Source organism: Poecilia reticulata, chromosome 11 (genome assembly GCF_904066995.2).
Source record: "Poecilia reticulata chromosome 11, P_reticulata-male-v2, whole genome shotgun sequence".
Classification (NCBI taxonomy): Eukaryota; Metazoa; Chordata; class Actinopteri; order Cyprinodontiformes; family Poeciliidae; genus Poecilia; species Poecilia reticulata.
The window spans coordinates 1,760,459-1,788,165 of record NC_088840.1 but is presented as its reverse complement, the minus strand read 5'-3'; the positions used below and the strand labels follow the sequence as shown (position 1 = coordinate 1,788,165).

Genomic DNA, 27,707 nt, shown 5'->3' with positions numbered 1-27,707 from the left:
ATGACCTGTATAGTAGCAAGCTGAGATGTAACTGCTAATAAAAAATATCCTGATGGAGACTGAACAGAAACCTAAATCTGCTAATGACTATATCTTTTGGGGAGCTTTTTGTAATAAGTATGTTTATAACTCTTAAAAGCGCCAGGTTTTATGAAAGGATTGAAGTAGGCCTTCTTGGTGAAACTGCTGAAGTGGCATATTTAGATGTCTTTTTACCACAAACCTCAGCATATCAGAAGGAGAAAAGTTGACAAAAGAAACCAATGAATGAGATCTTAATAAACTGGTGGAGGAGCATGAGGAACCTTTTTATTTTGACAGTAAATAGGCTCAGCAAAGAAACAGAACCACTACACAGCACTTGAGCACCATTAAGAGCCTCTCCTTGGGCCCAGAGTCCAGTCTGCATGTCAGTCACCAGAGTTATTATGCCAACTTCATGAGTTAGTCAGAATGAGCCTGTCCTGTTCATCCATTCTCTGTGTTCCTCTTCTTCACCGGCTGTCCTCATGGATGTTGAACTGTTTGCTGGGTTTGGTGGACTCCAGCATGAGTTCGTACAGCTGGCCGATCTGTTCGTCCTGGAACTGACTGAGCGTCTCTTCAGGCAGGTCAGCCCCGAACGTCACGGCGCCACGCTGCCTCCCTGCTGACTCCAGAACCTGGGCCTGCAGGGTGTTCTTGTAGTTCTGCAAGGAAGCACACAAAGATTACTTTTTACAAAGCAAAGATTAGCTGAACACCTGCTCTTCTGCCTCATCGGTTCTGCAAGTCATTAAACACTTCATACGTCAGCCATCAAGAGTACAGGAGTTCTTAAAGAAAAAGCCTGCAAATGTTCTCCTGTCAGACGTAAAATGTGTCCTAGAAGTGTTTGTTTCTGTAAGGTTTAGAACTCCCCCTCTGGGGCAAACAAGTCCAGGTCTAAAGAGCTGAAAGAAAGCTACTGCCTCCTTAAAGATGTTCTCTATTTTAACTTTTTTGTCATACTGAAATGTTTCTGATCATAAAGAAATTGAATTATCTGACAAAGATAACCAGAGGAAATACAAAAATGTAGTTTTCAACAATGATTTCATTTCATTAGAGAAAAAAAGCTTTCATAACCAATCTGGACTTTAGTGAAACAAGTAACTGGTTCCCAAACCTAAAAAGTGGTTGTGCCTTCAAATGTGTTATAGCAGACAGCATGTGTCTTATATTACTGTGCAAGAATTGTGGCCCACTCTTCTCCTTAGGAGTGTTTCTTTCAGAAACTTTGGGAGTTTCCGAACTATTACAACCTGTTAGAAACTCTTTATGAGTTTTGCCACTGGTTATATCAATAATTATTTGTTGTTTATTAACAAGGTTTTCTTGTTTTCATGAGAAACCATTTTAATGAGAGTTTTAATTGTTTAAGAAGCATCCCCTTCAGCAAGAAGAAATCTCCGGCAGAACCAGAACCAGGCTCAGTGTGCACGGCCATCGACTTTGACCAACTGGGGTTTTGAGAAGACAGACACATGCACTCACACAGAACTGACCTAGGAGTACTTTCTAATCTATGTTGAAAAATGAACAGCGTAGTAACTTCATCTAACAGGGAAACAGAACTGAGAATATTAGCTCTGAGCCCTTTCTAAAGTCTGCAGGATGACTAGAAACACACACGCGTATCATTTCTAAAAAAAACAAAACAATAAAACACACTCAACAAATAGTCACAGGTAGTAAATAACTTAGGAAAGGATGCTGTAAATAAAGCTTAAGCTGAGGTTCCTATAGATTATCCATAGTCACACATAACTGATCTTGTAGCATAAACAACCTTTCTAGTCACTTGATTACATACATGATGAGTCAAAGCTGAAAAGTGCTGCATATGACTCATCCAAAGAGCAACGGTGGCCCACCCCCATGTGTTCCTTTTCCTGTTTTGAAAAGCCATCCATCATCCAAGTCAATGTCTGCCGTTTGCCCATTCACAAAGCATCTTGGGTTTGGAGTGCTCTCACTGTGAGCAATAACAAGCCATTTATCTGAAAGGCTTCTTCCTGCACATAATGTAATTATATTGAATACTTGCCAAAGTGGGAGGGTCACAGCCTAAAGGAATATTCCAAGATTTTACCTAGACTTTTTAAAGTCACACTGCCCGAGTGCAGATGTAAACTCTCTGTCATGCCAGTTTTGGTCTTTGCTTACGAGAAGCACTATTTGATGAAAATCTGACAATCATCAAATAAGCCATACAGCACAGGCCAGGTACACCAATCAGGTTTTACCAAAAAAAATAATTTTTTCTCTACAGTTGCTGACAGCTGAAAAAGGTCCAGTCAGTGGCACTGCCGCTAAACAAGGCGGATATTTGTCAGAGTCATCTATTGTTAAAAACCTAAGTGCACTAGGATTAGAATATATATGTATATATGTTCATCTGATTTTAATTAACCTTACTTTAAGACCTGTTGAAGATCAGATGACATTTAAACACATTGCACCTTCCTGTTTAGAATATTTATATCCTGCATAGAGCAAAGTGTTTTCCTGGATGTAATAATGGCCAACTATTCACTGTGTATTCCTACATAAATCCAGTGGCTGACGTTGTCATTTCTCCATTCTTTCTCATATTTTTGTGTTTGTTTCTTTCAGGAGAGCCAGTTTGGACCCACTGGAGGTGATTTATCCGGCGTACTCCCATGGGTACCTCTGATATAAATGGATTAACCACTGAACGCTCAAGCCATGTAATCCTATTTTGGGTCTCACTCTTCATCTGTTTCTACTCCTCTGTGCCTCACTGAGGAAGCGGAAGATAAAGTGGAAATGTTTCCTCATAGTTCTTTGGTTCATTTTTCATAGAAGAAAGTGGAGTTTTGCAGGTTGCAGCCTGTTCTGGTTACCAGGGTTGACACCGATTGGCTGAACCACCACGAGCAGAAATACAGTAGAAGTTAGCTTTTGTGGTAGTGATTAGCTTGTTTAAACTTAATGCATATTGAGGTATATCTGGTGTTTGAACTATTAGGATAGGCAGTTATGTGATGTTAGATGGGGTATCAAGTATTGGTAGGTTTCATTTGGTGTGAGTGAATGTGACCCTAACATCTTATCCCCTGGACAGATGGACTACTGGATGAGGCAGATAGGTGGGTTGCCATGTTGGAACCTACTGCTTTGTATAATGATGTGGATAAAAAACAAACTAACTTTTTTGCTGTTGAGTCGAGTCGAGTGTGTTTTCCTCTGTTTAACATTATACTTTGTGACAAAAAGATAACCAATATTGTATTACAGATTCATATCAGTTTAGTGAACTGACTTTTCTTTCTCTAATAGTTCCAATTAAACAGTTCCATGTTTTTATTTACAGCTTCCCAATATGTCAAATTGTTGGACTATTGGTGTTTGGCTGGATATTATGCTGCAAATGTCAGACATTCATGCTGGATATCAATGATATACCTGACCAACTGGAAAGGGTTAGGAAAGTGTCAGGATGGGTTGACCATATTTCACATCATCATCTATATTTTCAGCAGTAGTAATTATTATTGTGGCCTGCCACATCAGAGCATAGGAGAGCATTGATATGCCTTGTAATGCAAGGCATTTCACTGCCTCCATGCAATGCATGGAAGGCACCTATTACTCTACACCTCAAAATAACTGCTGCTTAATTTCACCGTTAATGCGGCTTGTACCGCTGCGTGCACTCCCACAATACATGCGGCTGGATCTCGGCATGCTATTACTTTTGTTGGCATTTTGAGTAACCATGACGACATAATTATCGAAAAACGAGTCAAATTCAAATCAAAACAAAATCTAACTGACATTGTTTTGTGTCAGTTTGACTCAAAACAGAGGCAGAATTTTGTCTCCCTCTCTGTGTCTCAGTCACACATGACAGTTTTCATAGAGGATTTATTACCATAGCAACAGAACACTAAGGAGGGCAGAGATGTACAGAACTACAGAGATTGCAGAACACTCAGTTTCAACAGAAGAGGGCAAAGCTTCCAGTTAGAACTACAGAGACGACACCTTGGTGGAATACTTACTACAAAAGTATATGGTTTATAATATGTTCACCACCAATGACAAAAGAAAAAAAATAAATATATTGTCACCTTTCTGCAGAATTCACCAACTGCACAATTCTTGCCAGGTATTGTAATATCTTACAATTTATTAGTATTTCAAAAGAGCAGAGGAAATCTTGTGTTTTTTTAACAATAATTTTTGTTGGTAATGTATTGCTAAGAGATTAGTTTTTTTCTATTAATGAACTGCCACAAAGTATAAATCAGATTATTACTTTTGCATTGAACAGTTTTGTAATATATTCACGAAGAATGAAAAAAACAACACATTTTCACTTTTCTGAAAAAATTCACCAACTGCACAATTTTTGTTAAGTAGTATAGGTAGTATTTCAAAAGAGAAGAGAAAATCTTATGTTTTTTTAACAGTAACAGTATTTGTTGTTAATCTGTTGCTAAGAGATGACTGTGTTTTCTCGTAACCAAGTGCTATTAAGTAAACATTTGATTTTTACTTTTGCAAAAGTAAAAATCAGAAAGTAGTGCATTAACATTAGCACAAACAGTAGCGTTAGCCTTTTCCTTAAAATAAGCTGTTTAGGTATATTGTTTATTTATTAGCCATGTTTAGTACACTGAATGGAGGAAGTCAATGTAAGAAAAGATGCTACTTATACCCCACATGCCACTGTCAGCATTTAGGCTAACATTAGCATTTTGGCTAATTTTAGCTTATACACTAATTTTAACATACTGTATTCAGTAAGTCAATGTTGCTCAACATGCTTGTGACTGTCCACATTCTATTGAGTATATTGTAGCTAACTTTAGCATTGATTCTAATTTTGAGCATCAGAACGCTGGGTTCCAACCGACGGGCACACTTTGGCAGGCCCCATTTAAATTTCTTCAGAAATGTTCTAGTTTAACTTATACTATGCAGCCGTAGTTTAAACCGATCTGTTATTAAAAATGGGAAGTTTATCATGTTTAGTATTAGTGCAGCTCATTGGGGCCTCACTGGAAATACAGGAGAGTTTCTTAAAACATGAAGAAACATTAAAAAAAAGTTGGAACATGTTAAAAGTAATTTTTAATGTAAAGAGAGCAAGAGATCTGCCAATTTGTTGGGTATTTTTCCATTGCTAATACTGGTATTTTTTTTTTTATCAGTGCAGTTAGTAGCCCAATATTCCATATTAATGTTTCTGACTTCAGATCATAATTCATAATTTTCTGAACATGAATTAAGTTTATAAAGAATTGGCTGCAGCCTCTGGAGATCACAGAGCCTGTAACCGAGGCTCACAGATTCTCTGGTGCCAATGATAACACCAGCAGCTGCTCTCAGCTCCAGGGTGGCTGCTGATAGTTTCACTCAGACTCTTCCATATTCTGGCATTGTGCTGCCATGCCAACAAACACACCTGCTTGGTTAGCAGGCATTCCAGTGGCTGATATTTAAAATATGGTAAATATTGGCATAATTTATCATGCGGATAATGTGTTCAAATTAACCTCATTTACAAACAGAAGCTTAACAGCACCGGTCTCTTTACAAGAGAAGCCCCAAAAGAAGAATAGAACAAGAACATAAAACCTTCAAAACCCACAAAATAATCTATGAACACAGAACAGCAAATGTAAAAAAATATAAATAAAATGAAATAAAAATAAATTATTAAAATACCAAAATAATAAATTCAATTAAAATAATTTAATTTCAGGGAAAGATGACAGGAAAATCAGTGCTTTCCAATGCTGCAATGCCAATTTCAAATTTTTCCGATGTGATTAAAGTGTGGGCTCAGATTCTCATAACTCAAAATGTCTCCATTTCACAGTAGAAAAGAGTTAACACAAAAATATCTGACTGAAGAAATTATGACATTTCCAATAGTTAAATAATACATTGATCATCACATATACAATGATATTGTTGATGACCAATTTATTGTTGGGCTCAGAGTGTTGCACCGAGGTATTTATAAAATGTAAAGATATTGAGAGAAATCAGAGATTAAATTGTACTTCTATGTAGTGGAAAGCTGTAATGAAAGTCATGTTTTATGATTATTTAAAAACTTATGCACATTGGTGGAAGACATACTTATTTCAGACCCAAGTTTCTTCTGGTCATTCTGCTCTCTATTCAACTTACAGCTGTTGTAAATGATTCTTTTAGAAATTGTGTCACTGACTATTCTAACGATTAATTGGATAAAAAAAAAGCTACTTCAGTTACAAAAAGAAACATATGAAAGAGAAAATACTAATAAAAGCAATTCCGTTCCTGTTTTAAATAAAACATTTTAGTGCTTATAAATCAATCACTTAATCTCAAGTTTGAAGAACTACAAAAAAATTAAGTGCCAAAACAGATGAGAAAAAAAAAAACATTTTACATAAATAAAATAAAAAAACTGCTAATTTAAACTGGCGGCCGTCATAAACACTTATGTTACATCACACTGTCAGTCTCAAGTTTGAAATATGAAAATACCTTTTATAAAGTAGATATTCCTAGTCTATTTTTTCTACATCATAACTGTTTTTGATCAGAAACATGTAGTCAGCCAAAATACTTGAGAACAGAGAGAGGCTGCTCCCCGCCTTGCGTTCATCATCAGCCTCTCTGCTCGTCGGAGACGTTGGCCCACAATCCTCGGTTCTGAAGGTACGTTTAGCTACGCAGAAGCTGGATTTTGATCAAACTCAATTCAATTTGAAATGCAGCCAAAGCAGTGAGCAGATATGAGGAGAAACTCATCATCCACTGCCTGGAACCAGATCAAATGGACTCTGGGTTTCAAATCAATACAAATAGTGTGGCGGGCGTGATGAAAGTGAACGCCTCTTCCCCAATGACTGTGACCTCTTAGGATTCCAGCTGCAATCATCATCTGCTTGATTAGATAAATTACCTGCAGATGGGTAATTTAGTATTTCCCAGTTGTCCGTGATTATCATGGAGAACAATAGCTGTCCCCAACAGGGACGTGAGAGGAGGACCTAGAATATTCTCTGTTTAGTGTTTGTTTTGGGCAAGACTTTAATGGTATAGCTAAAAAACTAAGGAAGGTATATAACAGATTTTTATTAGGTTAATTAAAGCAACCAATTCCTAAAAATGACTAACACTTCACCACAAAATGGACATTCTCTCAGTCGCTTCATTGCAGGCAGTTAGTTAGCTCATTGTAAGAAGTCAGTAATTCCTAGTTCAGATTTAACAATTTATTAATCGAATAAAAATGCAAATAAGGTTCCATTTCTTACAGAAAAGCTTCCAGACATTAAGAGACACTGACATGGGCTTAAACAGAGCAGCCTGAGGCTCTGCCACTGCATTTCCAATTCACAAAACACTCACATGGTTTTGTTTTCTTACAACCATATTTATCAGAGCTGTTATTAAGTAACTTTTCCATTCAGGTCTGATTGTTCATAGAAGGTTTCATGAAGCTGCGCTGCCATCATGTGGGTACAGACTAATAAAGCATGACATCAGCTCTCTAAGAACAGGACTGACCTGATGATGAAACATCATGAATGTTGGTGGGTGCAGAAGCTACACCAACTGACCCTGACGTTACCACAGCAGTGACCAGTGGTACCACAGGCCCAGTAACTGGGAGGCACCGTCAAGTCATTTCTTCAGTGATCAAGAACAGAAGGTGATCTCCTGCTTCTTAGTCCTGAAGCTCTAGTTTTACAGTGGGTACAGGAAGTATTCAAACCCCTTCACATTTTTTACTCTTTGTTTCATTGCAGCCATTTGCTAAAATTAAAAAAGTCGTTAGGGTCTGGACCCCCCCAATCCTGAAAAAGTCTAGAATTGTCCCCCCCAAAGAAATCATGACGGAAACCCTTGTATTTAAACAATATCAATATAAAAAAGGCAATAGAAACAAAGAACAAAGTAAATCTGCCATTCATCTAAGGAAAAAATAAGAATACATTTTTAGGTTTTCCCCTCCCCAAAACTATTGTTAGAACAATGGTTGAGTCCAAAGTGTAGGAGGAGCAATAGCTGCGCTGCTGAACTACACATGCTCCATTAGAGCCGGTGAAGTGAGGAGCTAGCTGTTAGCTGTGGCTCTGCAGCACTAATAAAAAATCTGACATTAAGTAAATGCTTAAAGCAAAAGACATATAACATGTTTTATTTATTTTCACTGTTCAATAGGAAGAAACTCATTGACAATAAAAATCAGTCCACAGTTTGTTATTTCATTACTTTGGCTGAATCATGATACACTGCTACGTTATGCCTTGGAAATCCAAGGCATAGCTGTCCCCAACAGGGACGTGAGAGGAGGACCTCCATTTTCTTTACACCTTTGTTCCTTAGTCGGGTCGGGAGGGTTGCTGGTGCCTCTCCAGCTAACATTCCGGGCGAGAGGCGGGGTCACCCTGGACAGGTCACCAGTCTGTCACAGGGCAACAGAGAGACAAACAGGACAAACAACCATGCACACACACACTCACACCTAGGGGCAATTTGGAGAGGCCAATTAACCTGACAGTCATGTTTTTGGACTGTGGGATAAAACCGGAGTACCTGGAGAAAACCCACGTATGCAAAGGGAGAACATGCAAACTCCATGCAGAAAGGCCCCAGGCCGGGAATCGAACCCAGAACCTTCTTGCTGCAAGGCAACAACTCTACCAACTGCGCCACTGTGCAGCCCCAGGTGAAGAACCAACTAGACAAAACCACTTCTATTTTGCCTTTTCTCGCTCTGTGTCGACATTACTCTACATGCGGACCCGTTGCCATGGCAACCGACAGACAACAGTTCAACAAGCAGATGAAGCAGAGATTACCGATCAAGGGAATCAACACCAAAAAATAAACATTTCCCACACACAAAGTATGCAAAAACACCAAAACAGAACATTCAGTCTGTTATGTTATGTTGTCAGGCTTGATGTCTATATTGTCATTATTAAGTTTTCTCCTGACCACCGCGGGTGGTTGATTAGCTGATTTAAACACCTGCTGTACTGATGGCTTGGTGTGCGGGTTGTCTTAGTTTAGTGCTAACGGAACCGGAACCAAAACCAAAACACACAAGGCTATCAAAGTCAATAGAAGGCCAGCAGCAGATAGGCTAGCGTAACTAACTCACTGCTCACTTTCTCAATATTTTCTCTAAATTAAAACTTTTTACTCACCTGTTAAATGTGAAACCCTTCACCTTCAACCTTATTATCTATGGCTGTCATAGGGTTAAATTAACTGCTAAACATTGTGTCGTTTTTTCAGATTCTTTGCGTAAGTGTGGTATTTTCCTGACCACCAATATTCCTCACTCAATGGACAGCAATGGCGCATGTGTGGTGCACGATAAGGCACGTAATGTCCAGTCCAGAAATAGACCCTTTTCACATGACGTCACACAACTTCCGTTATGGCTCGAAACGGTGTATCTTTAGTGGACTCTTTGCACCTCAGCTTCCGCGTTCGGGGAAAAACGGCTCGATTGTTTCCGATCCAATAAAAATATAATTTTACAGTAGGTGCTTGCCGGGCTTGGCCAAGGTTTGTACATCGATCCGAAGCTCCAACAAGTAAACTGGAGAAAGGTTTTAAGATGTACGCCTCGTTATGCATTCACTGATACGAAGGTGAGTTTTACTTAAACTTTGTGCCTAACATTAACCTTAGCTCATGCTAGTAGACAATATTCTCAGATATTGTTCTTGTGAAAATGTGCTATTTAAGTTTCTAAACATTCTAACGGACAATGTTTTTTATCTTATTTTCAAGCATATTATGTGTGTTTGTTGTCGTTAGTGTCCGAGACTAACGGGGGAGGTTACGGTTCAGGCTTTTAGCTTCCGAAGCGTGACAAAGCACAACAAGCCTTATAGCTTAACAGTAGAGCAGCTCTGGTGTCAGAGTTCTGGTTCAGCTGACCGTCCAGGTTCAAAGTTGCTGCTTTTAGAAAAATATGACCGTGTCTCTTAAGGTCTCCGTGTTATTTCGTTTTATTACCATTGCATGTTTCTTATGAAGAGCTCAGATAGGACGGTGTTTACAGCAGTATGTACAGGTGGATCTGTTTCTCGGCTGTCTGGCTCTGGTCTGCTCACTCGTTCCCATAAACTCGCTCTTTCAGGCTGAATACAGAAGTGATTCCATGGAAATAACTCAGGAAGGCTCCTTTATTTACCATCCGTATCCCTGGTATTTTTAGGCTGATCTGGAGTGAAGTGAAGGCTGCAAACTTTGTGTTGTGCAGCGTTAGCTTTAACTGGTAGTGGCAAATATTTACAAGCCACCATCTTCTTAATTCAGGATCGCTTGGAAATCAATGAAAACTTAAAAGCCCATTATATTAGGAAGACAACAATGTTCATACACTTAGTCTTTTCTAGCAGTCATGGTAACTCAAAGCGGAAACAAGTGAGCCGCAGTAGCTCCTGGAGATGTGACGTCAACGGCGTAGGTGCAAAGAGCCCGTTCCGGTGTGTGTAGTTAACGCTGTTTCTGGACTCTAAAGCTGCTGCCACAAATATGATTTGAAGATATATCACTATTTGCAAACAATTTTTCTTCATCAACATAATCTAAGCTGGACAAATTCCTCGCTGATTGATACCAGTTTGACTACGTGTTTTGTTTTTTTCTAGCTTTAGTTGACATGCTAGGACAGCAATAGTAATTTGTTAGCTGGCTAACATTACGTAGCCTTTCTGTTTTGGAAATAAAACGTATTTAGGCTCTAATCTTAATCAGATTTTTATGGTATAGACTGGGGTTGCCACCCGTCATGTAAAATGCTTGATCGTATTAAACCCTCCTCACTTACGCTAGTTTCACCTCCTGCTCAGTAGCGACATTACCTGAAGCCACAAGTCCAAAACCTTTATGCCAAACACCTGCTGCTCCACCACATCCTGAGAAGTTAAACTCTTGCTACGATCGAGACATGAGGAAGACGCTGTTTTAGATAGATCTATATAGATATTAACGTTTCATTGGAGAAATGTGATGAGCTATCTATATATTAGCTCATTAACTTCACATTTCTCCAATGTTATGATTAAAAGGTTAAGTTTCTTATACTTTGTTTTCCTGTGGTTGTAGACTTGGCAGTAGAAAATTGATAACATAGGAATAACAACTTTATATCCCTTTTAACAGGTTACACTTGATTCTCCTGTGGTGCCTGTGGAAACAAAGTGCATGAAGTTTGTGCTCAGCTGGGAAAACCCTGTGGATCACATGGTGGGACTTCTGCTTCAAACTGCTCACTACAGTATAGCATTGCCTCTGTCATCCACCAGTTCACTGCAGACTGACACCAGTTCACTGCAGACTGACACCAGTTCACTGCAGACTGACACCAGTTCACTGCAGACTGACACCAGTTCACTGCAGACTGACACCAGTTCACTGCAGACTGACACCAGTTCACTGCAGACTGACACCAGTTCACTGCAGACTGACTCCAGTTCACTGCAGACTGACACCAGTTCACTGCAGACTGACACCAGTTCACTGCAGACTGACACCAGTTCACTGCAGACTGACACCAGTTCACTGCAGACTGACTCCAGTTCACTGCAGACTGACACCAGTTCACTGCAGACTGACACCAGTTCACTGCAGACTGACACCAGTTCACTGCAGACTGACTCCAGTTCACTGCAGACTGACACCTGCCAAGGACCCTACATGGATGTCTTCTTAAGTTGTAAACCCTGATTACATACTGTTGAAATAAAATTGATATGCCTTTTGTAACTACATTTTCTCTATCAATGACTTAAATTATTAAATGTAGTAATTATGTTTGTGTAATGTAGTAACCATGTACAGTGTTTAATATAATTATTACATAGATGTTTTAAAGAAACAGCCACAAACCTTATGTCTTTGTTCCACAATGGCAGCTTTAATTTTAGCATTTCCTCTCTGGCACATATTCTTCTGGCATGTGCTGGTAGATCCGCCCCTGTGTGTGGAGCTGTCACTTACCTCCCACTCCGTCAGGAAGCTCTTCACCTCATCTGGAGCTGCGCTCTTGTGTCTCCTGAACTCTTCCTTCACGTACTGGTCTCCCAGGGCCCTCAGGTGAATGGGCAGGAAGCGGTGCACGACCAGGATCCTCTTGTACAGGGAGCGGATGGTGGAGACGTGAGCAGACGCCGCCATTGAACCGAACCGAACCGAACCGAACCGAACCCGGTGTTTCTAAGCGCTTGAAGCTGACATACCAACCACACACAGCTGCCTTTACAAGGACACCAAAGTTATTGTTTATCCCGGAAGTGTTTCTTTTTCTTCTTCTTTGTGTTTAATGGTTGACTAAAACACTCTATGAAAACATACTGCCACCTACTGTACAGGAGGAAGCAAGTCGGGATCTGATCTAATTTTATGAGGAAACAAGTTTAAAAACAAACACAAATATAAACTAAAAATTTAACACATATTCTTTATAGTTCTTTACTTTCACTTCCGTCATTACAACTAATCAATCTCATGTCCCAACCAATGAGTGGCTGGGTACTATAAAAAACTGCACATTATTGGCTCTTTTCTCAAGGTGACATTAAACCTCTCATCTTATGTAAGAGGTGCATTCCCGCCACCTGAGGGCCTGTGATTAATCCATCACTAAACAATGTCTGTTATTGGTATTTTAAGATGATAATTAAAAGCAGTCTGCAGATACATTAATCTTCTTCATTTTCTTACATAAACCACTGCATGAAAACTGTAATATTATCTGTTATGTCAGTTCTATTCATTCTGCAACTCTGACCTGTCAAACTTTTGTCCTCCTCCAGGAAATAATCACAGCCAAACGGAATGCCAGACCAGAACAGACCAGGTGTAGCTTCTGTAGAGAGAAAAATAACTGAGAGAAAACAAGTTGTTAATAATCTATGCAAATCAGCAGATTTTCATAGATTTGCTGTTTTTTTGTAATGCATAAAACAGGAAAAACAGGATTATTATTTATGAACTTGTACAATCTGCTCATATGTTTCTTAAATTTGACTGGGAAATGTTTTGATGCAGTTGGATTGTGTGTCTTCAGTAAAAGAGGAATAAGGCCTTCTATGGGTAGGTTACAAATTAATCCTATAGTCTTTATTAAGAATAGCATGGAATAGGTACCAACAACTGCTTCAGTGACCATGGAGTTCCTGTTCCTGAATGGCCAGCAGACTCCCCTGACCTTTAACCCCTTAGAAAATCTCTAGGCTATTGCCAAGAGGAAGATGAGAGACATCAGACCCACCAAGGTAGATGACCTGAAGGCATCTGTCAGAGAAATATGGGCTTCCAGAACCTTATCAGAACCACAACCTGTCCTCCATGCCACACTGCATCGAGGAGACCTGCCAAGTATTGAGTCTGTAGAGATGTACTAAGTTTTCAAAATCCTGACGTTTTTGCTTAAAACATGTTTTTAATTTGTCTAATATCATTTTCTAATTTGCTGAGTCGCTGAATTTGGATTTTCTATACCTTGTTGTTGCGCAACACCCCCCTCCCCCTTCTCTCTCTCTCTACTTCCCCTTCTCAGAGGAGGGAGATGTTCAGCCAGCTCTCCATCTAACAGGTGAATTGAGTTTCCTAAATGATGGGATTTTACCCTGTTCAGAAATGAGTAAACTCTGTTTAAGCTGGCATCGAGAAAGACTAGCCTGGTTTCTGACGACCTCCCTCCAGATGTCCCACCCTTCTTCACCCTGTGAATTAGCCAGATTGAGCATCCTGCAATCAGCTAGTTTCACAGAGCACACCTGTTAACGGTCGCTCTTTCTCTTTATTACAACTTGCACTTGTTACTGAACCAGGTTGGTTTTAGTGACTCATGCGAGTCCCAAGGATGTTGTTTTGGCTAAAAGCAACTTATAAAACATTTTCCACTTTTTCCTCCCAGAATCAAACTTCATAGCTATTTTATGACCATCAAAGAACTTTAAGGTGACTCATTAATTGAATGTCCACAACATCTTTTAGATTTTCTTAATATTAATTATTTTATTAGTAAGGCAATTTTGCAAGGGTCAGTACAGCTTAAATTAGTAGCAGAAATATTCAGATAAGTAAAATCAATAATCTAGCCTATCTTTCCCTAATGCTGACACTGTGGACTAAAAAAGGGAAACTTTGAGAGAGACGGACAGAGTTTGGCATCTTGAACCCCAGAACTGGCCTGATGATGAAGAAGGTGTGGCAGCAGCAGGAGGTTCCCAGTACAGGAAGAGTACTGACTTAGAGCAGCAGGTCTCGGGCCTCAGGGTGACTTCCTCATGTGCGTAGCGGTCCTCAGCTTCTTGTCTTGCAGCTCTGTAGCTCCCTTCTCCTCGTCTCATGATCTTTCTGGTCCCAAGAGATGTAGACGAGCTGGTCTCAGGGAAGGAACACACCAGTTCTTCCTCTTTGCCTTGGTCTTTATCTTTGGGGTCTGAACCAGCTGATGAGAGAAGTGCGATTTGAAGCCACATGTTGTGGGGCTGACGGGTTGGTCCCCATGTGCAGAACAGTCTTCGGCTCTGTGGCCCCGGCTCGTCTTCAGCTGCAGAGTTCTTTGTCCATCTTGATCTTGGCTCGAAGCTGCCTGAAGGATCCAACCAAAGATTCCTCTTTTGCACCCACCTTATAAAGGGTTTATCCACCTTTTGGTGCATTTGCATTGGCTAGCTTTGTTGCTGTGCCTCTCATTGGCTGACTGCTTGGACAGATGATCTCATGTCCGTCACCTTGGAGACATTATGTCCTGATGTCTCTGCTAATGTCCCAAGGTTGCTTCAACAGTCCTCCTACGTCTGTTGCCTGCCCGACCTTTTCTTAGGAAAGTTAAAGTTCAACAATCAGGCCTTGGTCATCTCTGCTCTCCCATCAGTTCCTCCTTTCCCCTGACCTTTCACCTACCATCTACCTCCAACACAACTTCTTTAATTACAGTTACACATTTTACACCATTTCAAGTTCAATGTCAAAATCACATTTATAACCTTTTAGTTTCTCTGGTTTAGCATTCATTTATAATATTATAGTAACCATAACTTATTAGTTACTCTTATTATAATCATAATGTGAGTTATTACAGACATTTCTGAAAAGAAACCAATAATAATCCATTATTCTAATTATTTGATACCAAGTTACAGTTACTTGTTTCCCCTGTAAGTATTTCCACAAGTGTAAGAGTAAGTACAAGTATTCTTATAATCAAACCAACATCAACCACTGATTAAACCAATATTTATTATTGGCTTAATTACACGTTGTTACTATTAATTTAAGTAATTTACTCTGGGTTTTATCCAATTACTCAAAATGTTTAGATTTTATTCTTTAAACCTTTAATGCTTAAAATAAGGAATGGTCTGAACTATTTTTATTCTGATGCAAACTGGAAGTTTTCTTCCTCTTTCTTCAGGAAACCAGCTCTTCCTGTTCCATGACTCTCTTTCTGCCTGACTATGATTTTTTATGATTAAATAGAAAAAAGTAGAATTAAAGCTAAGTTTGCAGGACACAATAACAACAAACACAACCAGATTAATTTTATTACCGTCTGACTCTACTGTTGGGTCTTGATGTCACCTGTGTAATTAATTTTAAAGATAACTTTATTCATTGTTATTATTAAACTAAAATCTTCAGCATGGGGAAGTGGGATGAGCTCGACTTTTCTTGACAACCTGTAAGCTGTAATTATTAAAACTGCAAAAATAAATAAAAACTTGAAATATTTTACTCTATGTGTAATTAACATCTATTAAATAACAGTTTCACTTTCTAAAATCACTGGCAAAAAATATTGAACTTTTATGCAATATTATTTTTTAAATGTACTTGTAGATAAGCTGCTGCTTCTCTAACCAACAACACTATAAAAAATGGCTGATGACACCACAGAGGAAAAATGAAAGCAAAAATGTATACATTCCATGTGCTATTAAAGCATGGATTAAATCTTAACTGACCTGATTAGTTTATCACCCTGGAGGTGAACGAGGGAGCTGGAAACATTCCAGCTGAACTCCTTTCAGCCACTCCAGACGGTGCAGCACTGCCATCTGCTGTTCACATGTTAGTACAACGATCTCAGTCAGTACACAATAAAAGGCAGGATTCAAGGAAAACTCAGACAAATTAAACCCGCAATCATACATGTTGCATGACACATATTTGTTTTTGGTTGACATAAATGATTTTTCATTGAGTACTGTTATACACACGGTAGGTAGCAATAAACCCATTTGTATGATTCTGAATGTTCATTATGTATTAGATATCTGAGCTTTTTCTAAGTTATTTCATGGTGCGCTGATGATGTGAGCTTGAAAGAGAGAGAAAGGTAAGAAAGGAAGGTGACCATTTCTCATGAGCCTGCTAAGACTCTTCCCTGCTATGAAACCATGTCTGAAATGTAACAATTGTTATCTGATAAACGAGTGTTTATGGCAGAACAGCAGCTCAACCTGTTTTGTTCAGAACTCTGATGCAGCATAACCCGCCTCCAAACTCCCCCTCTCTCTATTCCCTCTGATTGCTTAGATACAGTTCAATGCTGGTTTTTGCTCCGCCTTTTGAATACAAGTAAGTTTAGCACCTGCTGCTGTTCAGTCACTATGAAAACTGTCAGCTCATCGCTGGTCGAACTAGATTTCATCCGTTCATTTATGTAAAACCTTTATTTATTTATTTGTCTTCAGATGTAGTTATTATTGTTTTTTAGTTTGATTGATAATCAGATAATTGAAAACTTAATATTTTAGGTGACTCCTTTATGAATATATATCTTTTTCACAGGTCTTTATTCATTTAATTTTTTGTATTTTTTTGTATTATTTCTTTTGAAGAATGAGGCCTAAATGTGTGACGTTCACCATCGGGTTGATTTTTGGATATTTGTCTCTTCGCTTGCTGCTGACCTCCATGTTTTCAGTAGAGCCGGTCTCAGACTTAGTGAGGAATGAAAAGAATCGACTTCATGCCTACAAAGTACACACAGGTACGTTCTTACTTGGTAACTCCAGGTTATAAAAAGTGAGCTTAAAGTGACCAGAGTAATTATCAGAATGTATGCATTGGCTTTAATGGTTTGTGGTTTTACTGTGAAAGTAGAAATGATCCGTCTTTTAAGAATTTCATATGGTTGTCACTATAGCTGTTTTTCTGTTTAGTGGAAACAAGTGAAGAAGGTGCAGTCTAACAATAAAATGTTAAAATTATATTGGCTCAAATAAAATTTAAACATTACTGCCATCATCATTTTTACAAAGGAACAACATGTTTAAAAATAAGTGGCTGTCATTATGGCTAATTTAACGAGCCATAATTTGTATGGCTCATTTTAGTGGATCATTTTTGACAACAAGGAAACTAGATGTTAAAAAAAGATAAACATGCTGCTGTACAGGTTTGGTAGGTAAGCACTCTGACAAACTGACAACATTCATATTCATGAATGAATGCGCTTCAAAATCACATCATTTATTCTTGTGATTTTGATTAGGGAGCATTTAGATGGTAGAGCATATATTTATTCAAACAAAGTCATCTAAATGTTCTGTCTATAAGAGTTACATTTCAACAATGAGATTTTAAATCCATATCAGAATGAGTAAGGATTCCAATTCTAGTAACATTCTCCATGTTAAGTCAATCCACCCTCAGTGAGCTCCTCATACAGAAATAATGAGAGGAGAGAATTGTAATGTTTTGAATGCAATATGTTCATTTCAAATGTATTTAATTTCATGTTTCTCACAGACTTGGTTTAGCAAGTGTGAACTAGATGAAAACAGGTGACTCTTAAGTTATACACATTAAAATAGAGACTAAATCTGCTTGTTCACTCACACTGTGGTGAGCTGACATGTCGCAATTTTCAGTACAAATAACATTTGTGATTAACACAGTGTCATTTTTGCATGCATACAATAATATGAATTTATATTAATACATTGAAAACAATATATTAATCGTTGTTTCACTTTTAACTAACTGCTGAGCAAGTATAGTGATTTCTGAAGCTCCTTCTGATTCATCTTCAGTATTCAGCCCTCTTAAGTTCACTTCCAGTTTCACTTCTATTGACTCTGATGAATGTAAAATAAAATTCAACTATCCTAGTTTGATCTTTCTGAGTTTTCCATTTTTTCAACTTTTTGGTTGAGTCATAGTTTGAAGACAGGTTAAGAAGAATCAGACTGAGCTCAAAATACAAAAAGGTGTGAAAGATTCAGCAGAATGATGTGTATACTGTACAATGAAGGCAGATGTCAATAACTAGAGAAAATGTGAAAAAACAGTAATTTGACTCATGCTGGATATTTATTTAAACTTATTGAACAGCTGAGACTGAAAATACTCCATCCCTCATGGTAGGGTCACCCATGGCAAACTGGTCCTCAGTGAGGGATCAGACACAGTGCAGCCCATCACATCCCTTATGATGTGTAATAGCAATAGAAACAGTGTTCTTCTCTGCTGGATGCAGTCCCCTCTCTGGAGGTGAGGCATGCTGGCGAGCGGGGATGAACTGGTTCTTCTGAGACCAAGACTGAGACTCATCCCCAAACCTGATGAACAGCCCAGTGGTGTTAACAAAGGTTCATCATATACTGTAGTTTGCAATAAACCCACTCATGTGCACTGACTGTCAACAGACATGATACGGAAGATGTGCAGACAAAAGAGAGCTTAAGACTGGGAGAGGCTTTGAATGAGGAAATGTGCAGTCCAAACAAAAGAGAGCTTAAGACTGGTTTATATGGTCAGTTAAGTATTTTTAAAAGTTTTCAGATTTTGCTCCATCTTTTAATAAGGCCGTGAGCTTCTGTTTGGTGAGTCTTTGTCATGGAGTCATCTGTGAATGTGGAACTTTAGTGAAATTAAGCCATGCTGAAACACACACTGAGGGAGGTTGGTCAGGAAACTCCTTGGGATTCCTCAAAGCTTCCTAAAGATAGCTTCATACATGGTGCATTATGGTAGCAGAGCAGTATAACGGCTGTTCCAGGTGAAAAACAGTTATAGTGTCAGGATCTCAGGTTTCTTTGTACTTTGATTTGAGTCTAGTTTCATTATTATTCTGTGTTAGTTTCTTATTTTGATAGATCAGTCTTGTTCCTGTTTTGCTTTATAGTGTAGAGACAGCGGTTTATATTAATTTCTTGTGTCTAGTCATTTTTATTTACTCTAGTTTAATTATGTTTAGCTTGTTTAGCCTGTTCATTTCCTAACTTCAGCCACTACAGCAAATAAGATTGTTTTAATAAAACTTCCACTTTAAGGTCCTCATAAAGATAAGTGGCTTTGATGTGAATCCTTAAGTTGAGCAAAATAAGCTGTAAACATAATACAAAAGTTTTGAACTTGTATTTTGAATGAAATCTCAGTTCATTATTTTTCTGCTTAAATAAATCTTTGAAAAAATGTGACGTTTTGTTGATCAATGGCTTTACGGATGTGACTCAGCACTGTTCCACTTCACCTTACACAAAACATTTCTATCATTTTGAATTTTTAGAGGCAAGTCAGAAGAACAACTCTGCAGTGAATCCCCCTAACGCTACACGGATCTTGTGTTGGATTATGACGGGACCCAAGAACCTGGAATCACGGACCAAACATGTCAAGCAAACATGGGGCAAGCATTGCCACCACATTCTGTACATGAGTTCAGAGAAGACAGACTTCCCAACTGTGGAGCTGAACGTGAGTGAAGGGAGGGAAAACCTGTACTGGAAGACCATCAGAGCATTCCAGTACATCCACCAGCATCATCAGGACAAAGCCAACTGGTTCCTGAAAGCAGATGATGATACGTTTGTGGTCATAGAGAACCTGCAGTACATCTTATCCAAGCTTGACCCAGAAAAACCTTTGTACCTTGGTCGAAGGTTTAAGCCTTTCATCAGCCAAGGCTACATGAGTGGAGGAGCAGGTTACGTCCTGAGCAAAGAAGCACTGAGAAGATTCGTCAAAGGGTTTCAAACAGGACAGTGTACTCATTTCTCCACAATAGAAGACATGGCTCTGGGGAAATGCATGGAGACGATGAAAGTGGAGCCAGTGGACACCAGGGATGTGAAGGGCAGGCAAACATTCCATGCTTTTCCTCTAGACCATTATGTCATACGACAACAACCAAGACCTCGGCCGTGGCATATGATCTACGACTACTATGTTCCAAATGAGGTAAGGAACACAAACCACTGGTTCATAGGAAAGTCTATATTTTTTGTAACAGTATCATGGAAATATAATGTTATACTGGTTGCAACAGGGGGACGTAACACACTAAATATATTTCTAATGGTAAATCTGACATAACACACCAGGTAATCCACACATACAAACTAATCAGCACAAATTATTCCATCTGTGAATGTATGTGCAATAAAGTGCAATAGTACAGTGTTAAGTATTAAATACAATCGCATTACAAAAGACGATTAAATACTTTATAGAAAGTCCCAGTTGGTCCTGTTTGCTGAGAAATGAGAGACGTTCATGCTCGGCTGGGATTTTTCTTCACACAAACCAGCTTCTGAAGCAACTTCTATGCTCCCAGCTCCAAACCTGTTTCATTTCAGTCTCTGACCAGACATTTTATTATCAAACTAAACCTGCTATGCAATGTAAAAACAATGTCAAAGAAAACTAAATAGGTCTTCATTTGATGTTTTGATGAAGTCCTGTCTCAGAAGTCTTATGAGGACGCCTGGCTGTGGCTGGTTTATGATGAAATTATAAATATTTCCATATTATCCATCTAATGGCAGTGATTGGAAGATTCAGAAGTTTAGAAATGTATCTGTTACTGTTTCTGTTGGGATGTTGTAAAACTGTAAGACTTTCCTTTTATCAACAGAACCAATCTGTGCAAAAGTTATCGCTTACCACTTCATAGCCGATCAGTTGATATTCGAGTAACAGATATTGATCTCCACGTAGCAGACGGAAAGCTTTCTAAATCCTGACAAATTCCAGCTGTTTTCTTGGTTTCCTCTGTCTTTTTTGCACATCAACTTCTTTATGTTTTGGATACTTATTCTCTGTGTAACATTACGTTTGAACTCTGCGTGATGTCATGACTTTTGTTATCGCCATCATATGGTGTGAAAATTAATTTCAATGAAAATATGAAAAAAGAATATCAATGTGTTCAATGCCCATTTTACGGACTGTGGACTGATAAAGCATGTTGCTTTGACCTTTCAAATCCAGATATTTGCTTAAACTAGGGATGTTTCACTTTTATGAATAAACATTAATCTTGTTTGGCAGAGTGTATGTTGGAGGCTTTGCCCCTTTCTGAAACAACATTGTCTCATGATGAGATTCTTCTTCAGACTTGGAAATGCTTTAGTTAGGACTAAACCAGCTCACAAGTTGCACTGAAGAAAGGACGACTGATTTTAGTTGTCATATTTACATTTAAAGCTTTTTTGGCAGTGCCTTTTCTTCAAAATGTCAGTACTTACTGCTTGTGCTCTTCTGATGTATTACATACAACTTCATTCATAGGCTCATTTATGCTGATTCCTCTGTATGTGCAGATTACTTGGGTTGTTAAAGACGTGTGAACTTTGAGCTCATGCTACGGTTGAATGAAATTAAATGATATAAACATTTTTTAAGTCATTTTTCCCATTGGATGTATAAATCTCTAAAGTACTGAATATATTAAACACAGTATTAATTAATAAGCTGAACCTTAACTTAATAAAAATAGTAATAATAATCCAAAACAAGCCTCTGCTCCCAGAGGTCATTCGTTCTCTGCATGATGTTTTCTGACTGCTTTCTAAATCCTAAACCTCTCATTGCATATTTTGAGTCAAAACTACATGAAACATTATGAAACACCTGTTTATGTAACACCTGTTTTTCAGGAAGCTACTAAATGTTTTCTTTCCCTTTTTCTGTTTCCTCATTTCTACAGGGTCCAAACTGCTGCTCAGATTTTATTGTATCTTTTCACTACATTTATGCTGTTCAGCAGTATGTGCTGGACTATTTTACCTACCATCTGCGACCCTATGGATACTTACATAGATTCAGGCCTGATGAAATTGTGGAAGATAACAACAAAACTAACAAAGGAGGATGAGAAGATGAGTGGAATGGGAAAGGATCAAGAAGTGGGGTGAAGTGGATGAGTGGGGAGGCAAAGACTTGTGATGGGGGATGTGGATCATTATGAAAAGGGTCCAGAAGCCACTTTAATGAGTGTGAAGAGGGATGAGTAGAAGCACTTGTATAACACAGAAGAGTTGAGCAGGACAGAGAAGACAGTAAAGGATAGATAAGAAGAAAGAAGGTGAGAATGAGAGCAAACAGAACCACAGTTGTTTGTAGAAGCCCAGTTTGCACTTAACGTCATTTAGTCAAACATTAGTGGAGGAATAATTAGATTTCCAACCCACCCTTTTGGTAAACTACAGCAATGTTTCATAGCTGCCAGAAAAGACAGGGAAGCAGATTAAGCCACCTGGACTCTCAGTCAGTGGCGCAACTACACATTATTCAGCTGGATGCGAATTAAACTTCTCAACTGCAACAGAAGATCAGAACTATGAAGGACAGTGCAAACCTATTGTGACTTCTCTTAATGGTGTATTGTTTTTTACTTTTACTCTTTTCGGTTCCCTGTCTTGCTTTTCCCAGTGTGAGGGTAAATGGAAATTTTGATATTCTAGGCCTGTTATTAATATCAGGAAAAAAAATGTTTATGTAAATTGCCTCCATTTTCATCTGCAATAAAGTAAAACAACATAAAAAAAATGTAGGAGCACAGCTTTGAAAACTAATGCATGTTTTCTGTTTGGCATGTAGTTTGACGTCTGAAACCTTGAGAGGGTAAACAACAAGATCCATCCATCCATTTTCTTACACCCTTGTCCCTTGGTGGGGTTGGGAGGGTTGCTGGTGCCCATCTCCAGCTAGTGTGCCAGGCGAGAGGCGGGGTCACCCTGGACTGGTAGCCAGTCTCGCAGGGCAACACAGAAACACACAACCATGCACACACACACTCACACCTAGGGACAATTTGGAGAGGCCAATTAACCTGACAGTCATGTTTTTGGACTGTGGGAGGAAACTGGAGTACCCAGAGAAAACCCACGCATGCACATGGAGAACATGCAAACTCCATGCAGAAAGACCGGGGCCGGGAATCGAACCCAGAACCTTCTTGCTGCAAGGCAACAGCTCTACCAACTGCGCCACTGTGCAGCTCTTAAACAACAAGATTATATTATTAATTCAATAACAATGAGGTTATTCTAAAAACTGAGACCACTTATGGAACTGAACTTCATACAGTTATTCTTTCTGTTTTATCAAATTCCCAGTTTTCCTGTTGACTCACTAAAACCAGAAATTTACTGTACAAACATGTGCTGGACGTTTGTACTGTGAATTTCTGAACATAGCACATAAGAAATAAATAGATTTCATTTTCCTACTGTCTGACAATAAAATAGACTAACATTTTTCTATTTTAGGCCAGTTAAAATGACCAAAGTTTGCTAAAATCCGAGATGAGAGGCAGATTGTTTTTATTTATAGATTTTATTTTCAACTTTCTGTACATCTTTAGGTTTTCGTTTCTGATAATGAATTTCCTAAGTTATTCATATAGTTTCCTTTAAACTGTATGACGTCAGTCAAACATTTCATCAATGAGCTTCTCACAATGGTTTGCTGGGATTTTGGCCCATTCCTACTGGCAGAACCGGTGGCACCGGGTCAGGTTTGTTGGCTTCCATGGTCATGCCGGACTTTTCAACTCATGCCTGAGTTGAAAAGTTTTATCTAGATTCCTGAGGTCTTTAGATGTTGCTTTCATATTTCTGCATCACGTTGTTTGCCCACGATGCCTTCTGTTTTGGAAAGTGCACCAGTTCCTCCTGCAGCGAGGCAGCCATTGTACTGCTGCTCCCATATTTCTCCTGACTGTCCTCATCCAGGTTTCATGAATGAGTTCAGAAAACCTGGTGAACTCAGGTTTTGTCAAATATAAGGAATTCAATTCCTTATAATTTAAGGAATTAAAATGATAAATTCCTTATAATTTAAGGTTGCTCTTTATGACTGAACACTTTCATTTTATTTTCATCAGACCACAGGATATATGCTGAAAACCACATATGGACAAAATTGTTGGGACCAGTATTGACCAAAATGTCCACAATGGCCACTGAAATAATTGAAAACTTCAAAAAAGTAATAATAAATAAAAATGTACTGAAAATTAACCAATGAAAATCAGACAATATCTTTGAACTGTGGTTCAACTGAATTATATATATAAAAAAGAAACTAATGAAACAGATGTGGACAAAAATGATGCTACTTGCCTTAATATTTTATTGTGTGAACTTTCAAGGCAATTAGATGATTAGTGTCACTGTCAGAATTTCTGTCCTGTCTGCAGGTATTTTTCCTGATTTCTCAAATTCAAACTGTTCCAACTGTCTCAGGTTTGAAAAGTGCCTTTGAACATGTGTTCAAAGAGCACATGTCATATAATACTGCCATGGACATGTTGTTAAAGTCTGGAATATAAGGTCTATTTCCTGATACGAAGCATAAAAGAGCACTCATGATTGGTAAAGGTTGTTAAAACCAAAAGTTGCACTTGTTGGATTGAAAAAGTACAAAGTCTAGACAATATTATCACTATATAAAAAAGGTTTATTTTGCTCATCTGTAAGCTGTTCCTTCAGACACATACACAAGGATAAACAATAAAAGACATTTTACAATGAAGAGTTTTATCATTCACCATAAAGCTGCTGCCGACTGAAGACAAACTGAAGTACAAGAATGGATAAAACATTATGCAAACATTTTGTAAAACATACTAGTACTCATAATCACTTTTACAATAAACCGACTAGACCAAAAATATTTCCTATACTGTAATTCCCTAAATATAAAATATTTTATACGCATGAAAAAATGGTATATATCGAAAATCATGTTCAAAGAGCAAGTAAAAGAATTTCGATTCTGTTTTGCAGTTTTAATTAATTAGTTTAATAAATTGACATAAACTTGTTAAATTACTATTTAGTAACTTCATTTTATGGAGATGGTGACCTCATCATCTGTCTATTGCCTAGCAACTATACAGAATTCAGTAAAGATAGTGACTGGCAAAAATATTCACACCACTTGAAGGTTTTTACATTTTATTAAACTACAACCACAATTATTTTCCAGGTATTTCAGGTAAATGACTGACACGTAGCAGTGCATAGTTATAATTATATGTATTGTGGAACAAACTTCCACAACCAACTTGGAAAAATGTAATATTTCATTTGTTGATTTTTTATGTTTTTATGAAGTAAAGCACTCTGAACTGCCTTGCTGCTGAAATGTGCTGTACAAATAAACTTTGATTAATTGCTTTGAACATCTACAGGCTGAGAATGTTACCTTCTTTTTTTTTAATAGCTCATTGTCAATCAAATTGGCTTGAGAGTGTCAATTTCTAGAGGAAATATGAATTCTCAGAATCTCAGATTTAGGTCTGGACTTTGACTTGGCCATTCTAACGTTCTTCTTTGAAACATCCCATTGTATCTGGTGAAACTCCAGCTTCACTTTTGACTGTAGGGATGGTGTCTGGAGGATAATGTGCAGTCATGAGCCGGACTCACTCTGCAGTTTCAAAAATTGGGCAGAAAATGAATATGCCACATTGTGGAAGCTTGATATGGTAGTAACTGATGTCACAGAGCACGATGGAAGATGGCAGGCTGCACAACTTGTTGCATATGCAGCATATTGGATAGACATATCAGTCTTTGGTTAAAATGCTTATTATTGGAGTCGGATATTAAAAAGAAAAGAAAATGGAAACAGAAAGAAGTTCATCAGATTTCTTTCCCAGTAGCTGTCACACTTCACAGTTACCCAGACAAGCTCTGACTGGTCTTCATATTGGTAAAATCAAAAATCAAATCAAATTTTATTTGTATAGCACATTTCAGCAGCAAGGCATTTCAAAGTGCTTTACATAATTAAAATAAAAACAGCATGTGACATTGAATAAACAGTGAGAAAGAGAAAGAGATTTTAAAAAAGATAAAAACATTAAAACCCGCACCCCTTTTAGGACTTCAGTTAAACGTCGTTTAACTGGAACTGTAACCCTCTGGGACTTTAGTCAGTTTCCCACCACACGTAGCATTTTGGTTCCATAGAACAAATTCTGCTGTGTCACCTTTATGACTTGTGGGCAAAGTGCAGTCAAGACTTCCAAGTAATGTGCTACTTTGTGTTGGTTTATTACATGAATTGCTGATCAAACACAAGGTTTGTGTCTGTAACTGAATGTTAAAGACTTCAGCTTTCAGGGAAACATGCTGCTATTGTCAGCATGGCCTTATTTTAAATCTTTTTCTCACGCAGTTACACAAAAATGGCTATTGACTTATTTTATTTGTATTTTATGAAATTCCTGTAGTTCTGATGTAATATGTTGGTCTTCTTTGTTCTACACATTTTTGCAAGTTGGCATTACATAAAACATTTTCTACTTGAATTAGACCAAAAACAGATACAGATGAAGGTTAAAAGGAACTACTTTATGTTTAACTTGACAAGAATTCAACAGATTTTCTTTGTGTCATATTCCTGAGATGTCTAGTCCTGAATTTGTGCTTTATAAATATAATTGAAATTCAGTCAAATGTCTTGTAACTTACTGACGCAGCTTTACCACCATTAGTGGTAAACTAGTGAGGCTTTAGAACCTGAATAAAGTTTTATGTTAGCCTGAATTGCAGGTAGAAGTTGAGACCAAAACAAGCAGAATCTACAAGGTGTATGAAGGCCAGTTCCATCACTAATGAAAAAAATACAAATTTGTGCTTAAACTAGCACTTAAGCTTCACTTAACTCTTATAATTAATAGCTGTGTCATAACTATGAGATAGCTACTTGTATTTTATAATTATATAATTATGAAATAAAATTTTTTTTCATTACAGTTGTGGAAATGGGCTTCCATTGGGCAGTGTTACGAGCCTGTAGGACCAGAAGGACCTGTTTCAAGCCAACAGTCAGTTAACAGCCATGACAGAAAGGAAGAAAAAGTTCAGTGAGAACAGATTTCAGATTGCAGCATCATGTTTCCCTCAGCAGTCGGAACATGACAGGTATTGCTTCAGGCACTGCTCTTTCATGTTGCTGTTATTGGAACTAATGAAATCTGCTTAGCACCAAAACCGACTTTCCACCGCACAGCCTGTTACGTGTAGATGCAGGTATTCCTGCAGTTGGCTTCATTCTCAAAGTTGTTTGCGTTGCCCTGACAACCGCCATACCAGAACTGTGCACAGGCGTTGGCCTCCGGGTCGTAGTACCACCTGATCCTGTACTGCCGACATGGACCGGGTTCAAGAGGCTGGCTGCACCCCTCACCTGGAGGATGAAGAAGATGATAACTGTTTTGGTGGATCATCACCATCCTTTCATGCATTGATCCAATATGGCAGGTTAATACACACATAACCTAGCTGTTGGTAGCTAGTTTGCAAATAAACTAGTAATATCTACATTGATCTAAATAAACTTTTAATCAACTACCCCACTGCTCATAAAACTTCATGTTCCTTTCCCTTTTCAAGTATTTTACAATTCAATAGCTACCAATT

General features: G+C 38.2%; 3 protein-coding genes across 3 annotated transcripts in view; 1 reads left to right on the top strand and 2 right to left on the bottom strand.

Moving 5' to 3' along the window:
• Positions 1–287: 287 nt before the first annotated feature.
• sdhaf3 (succinate dehydrogenase complex assembly factor 3) lies at positions 288–12,326 on the bottom strand. Its single transcript, XM_008421233.3, has 2 exons — positions 12,025–12,326; positions 288–689 (listed from the first exon to the last, which is right to left on the bottom strand). Exons 1-2 carry the CDS (start codon positions 12,199–12,201, stop codon positions 495–497), a joined length of 372 nt encoding a protein of 123 aa, XP_008419455.1. The 5' UTR covers positions 12,202–12,326; the 3' UTR covers positions 288–494.
• A 3,818-nt stretch (positions 12,327–16,144) lies between these two features.
• c1galt1a (core 1 synthase, glycoprotein-N-acetylgalactosamine 3-beta-galactosyltransferase 1a) lies at positions 16,145–24,939 on the top strand. The gene is made up of 3 exons (XM_008421232.3): positions 16,145–17,032; positions 19,556–20,226; positions 21,977–24,939. The coding sequence occupies exons 1-3, from the start codon at positions 16,882–16,884 to the stop codon at positions 22,142–22,144; spliced, it is 990 nt and encodes a 329-aa protein (XP_008419454.2). The 5' UTR covers positions 16,145–16,881; the 3' UTR covers positions 22,145–24,939.
• A 3-nt stretch (positions 24,940–24,942) lies between these two features.
• The window catches only part of col28a1a (collagen, type XXVIII, alpha 1a), a 48,897-nt gene continuing 46,132 nt past the window's right edge, over positions 24,943–27,707 (bottom strand). The window contains exon 35 of the mRNA XM_008421231.2: positions 24,943–27,474. Within this exon, the coding sequence (XP_008419453.2) occupies positions 27,302–27,474 (173 nt within the window). The 3' untranslated portion in view covers positions 24,943–27,301. The remainder of the gene's footprint in view (positions 27,475–27,707) is intronic.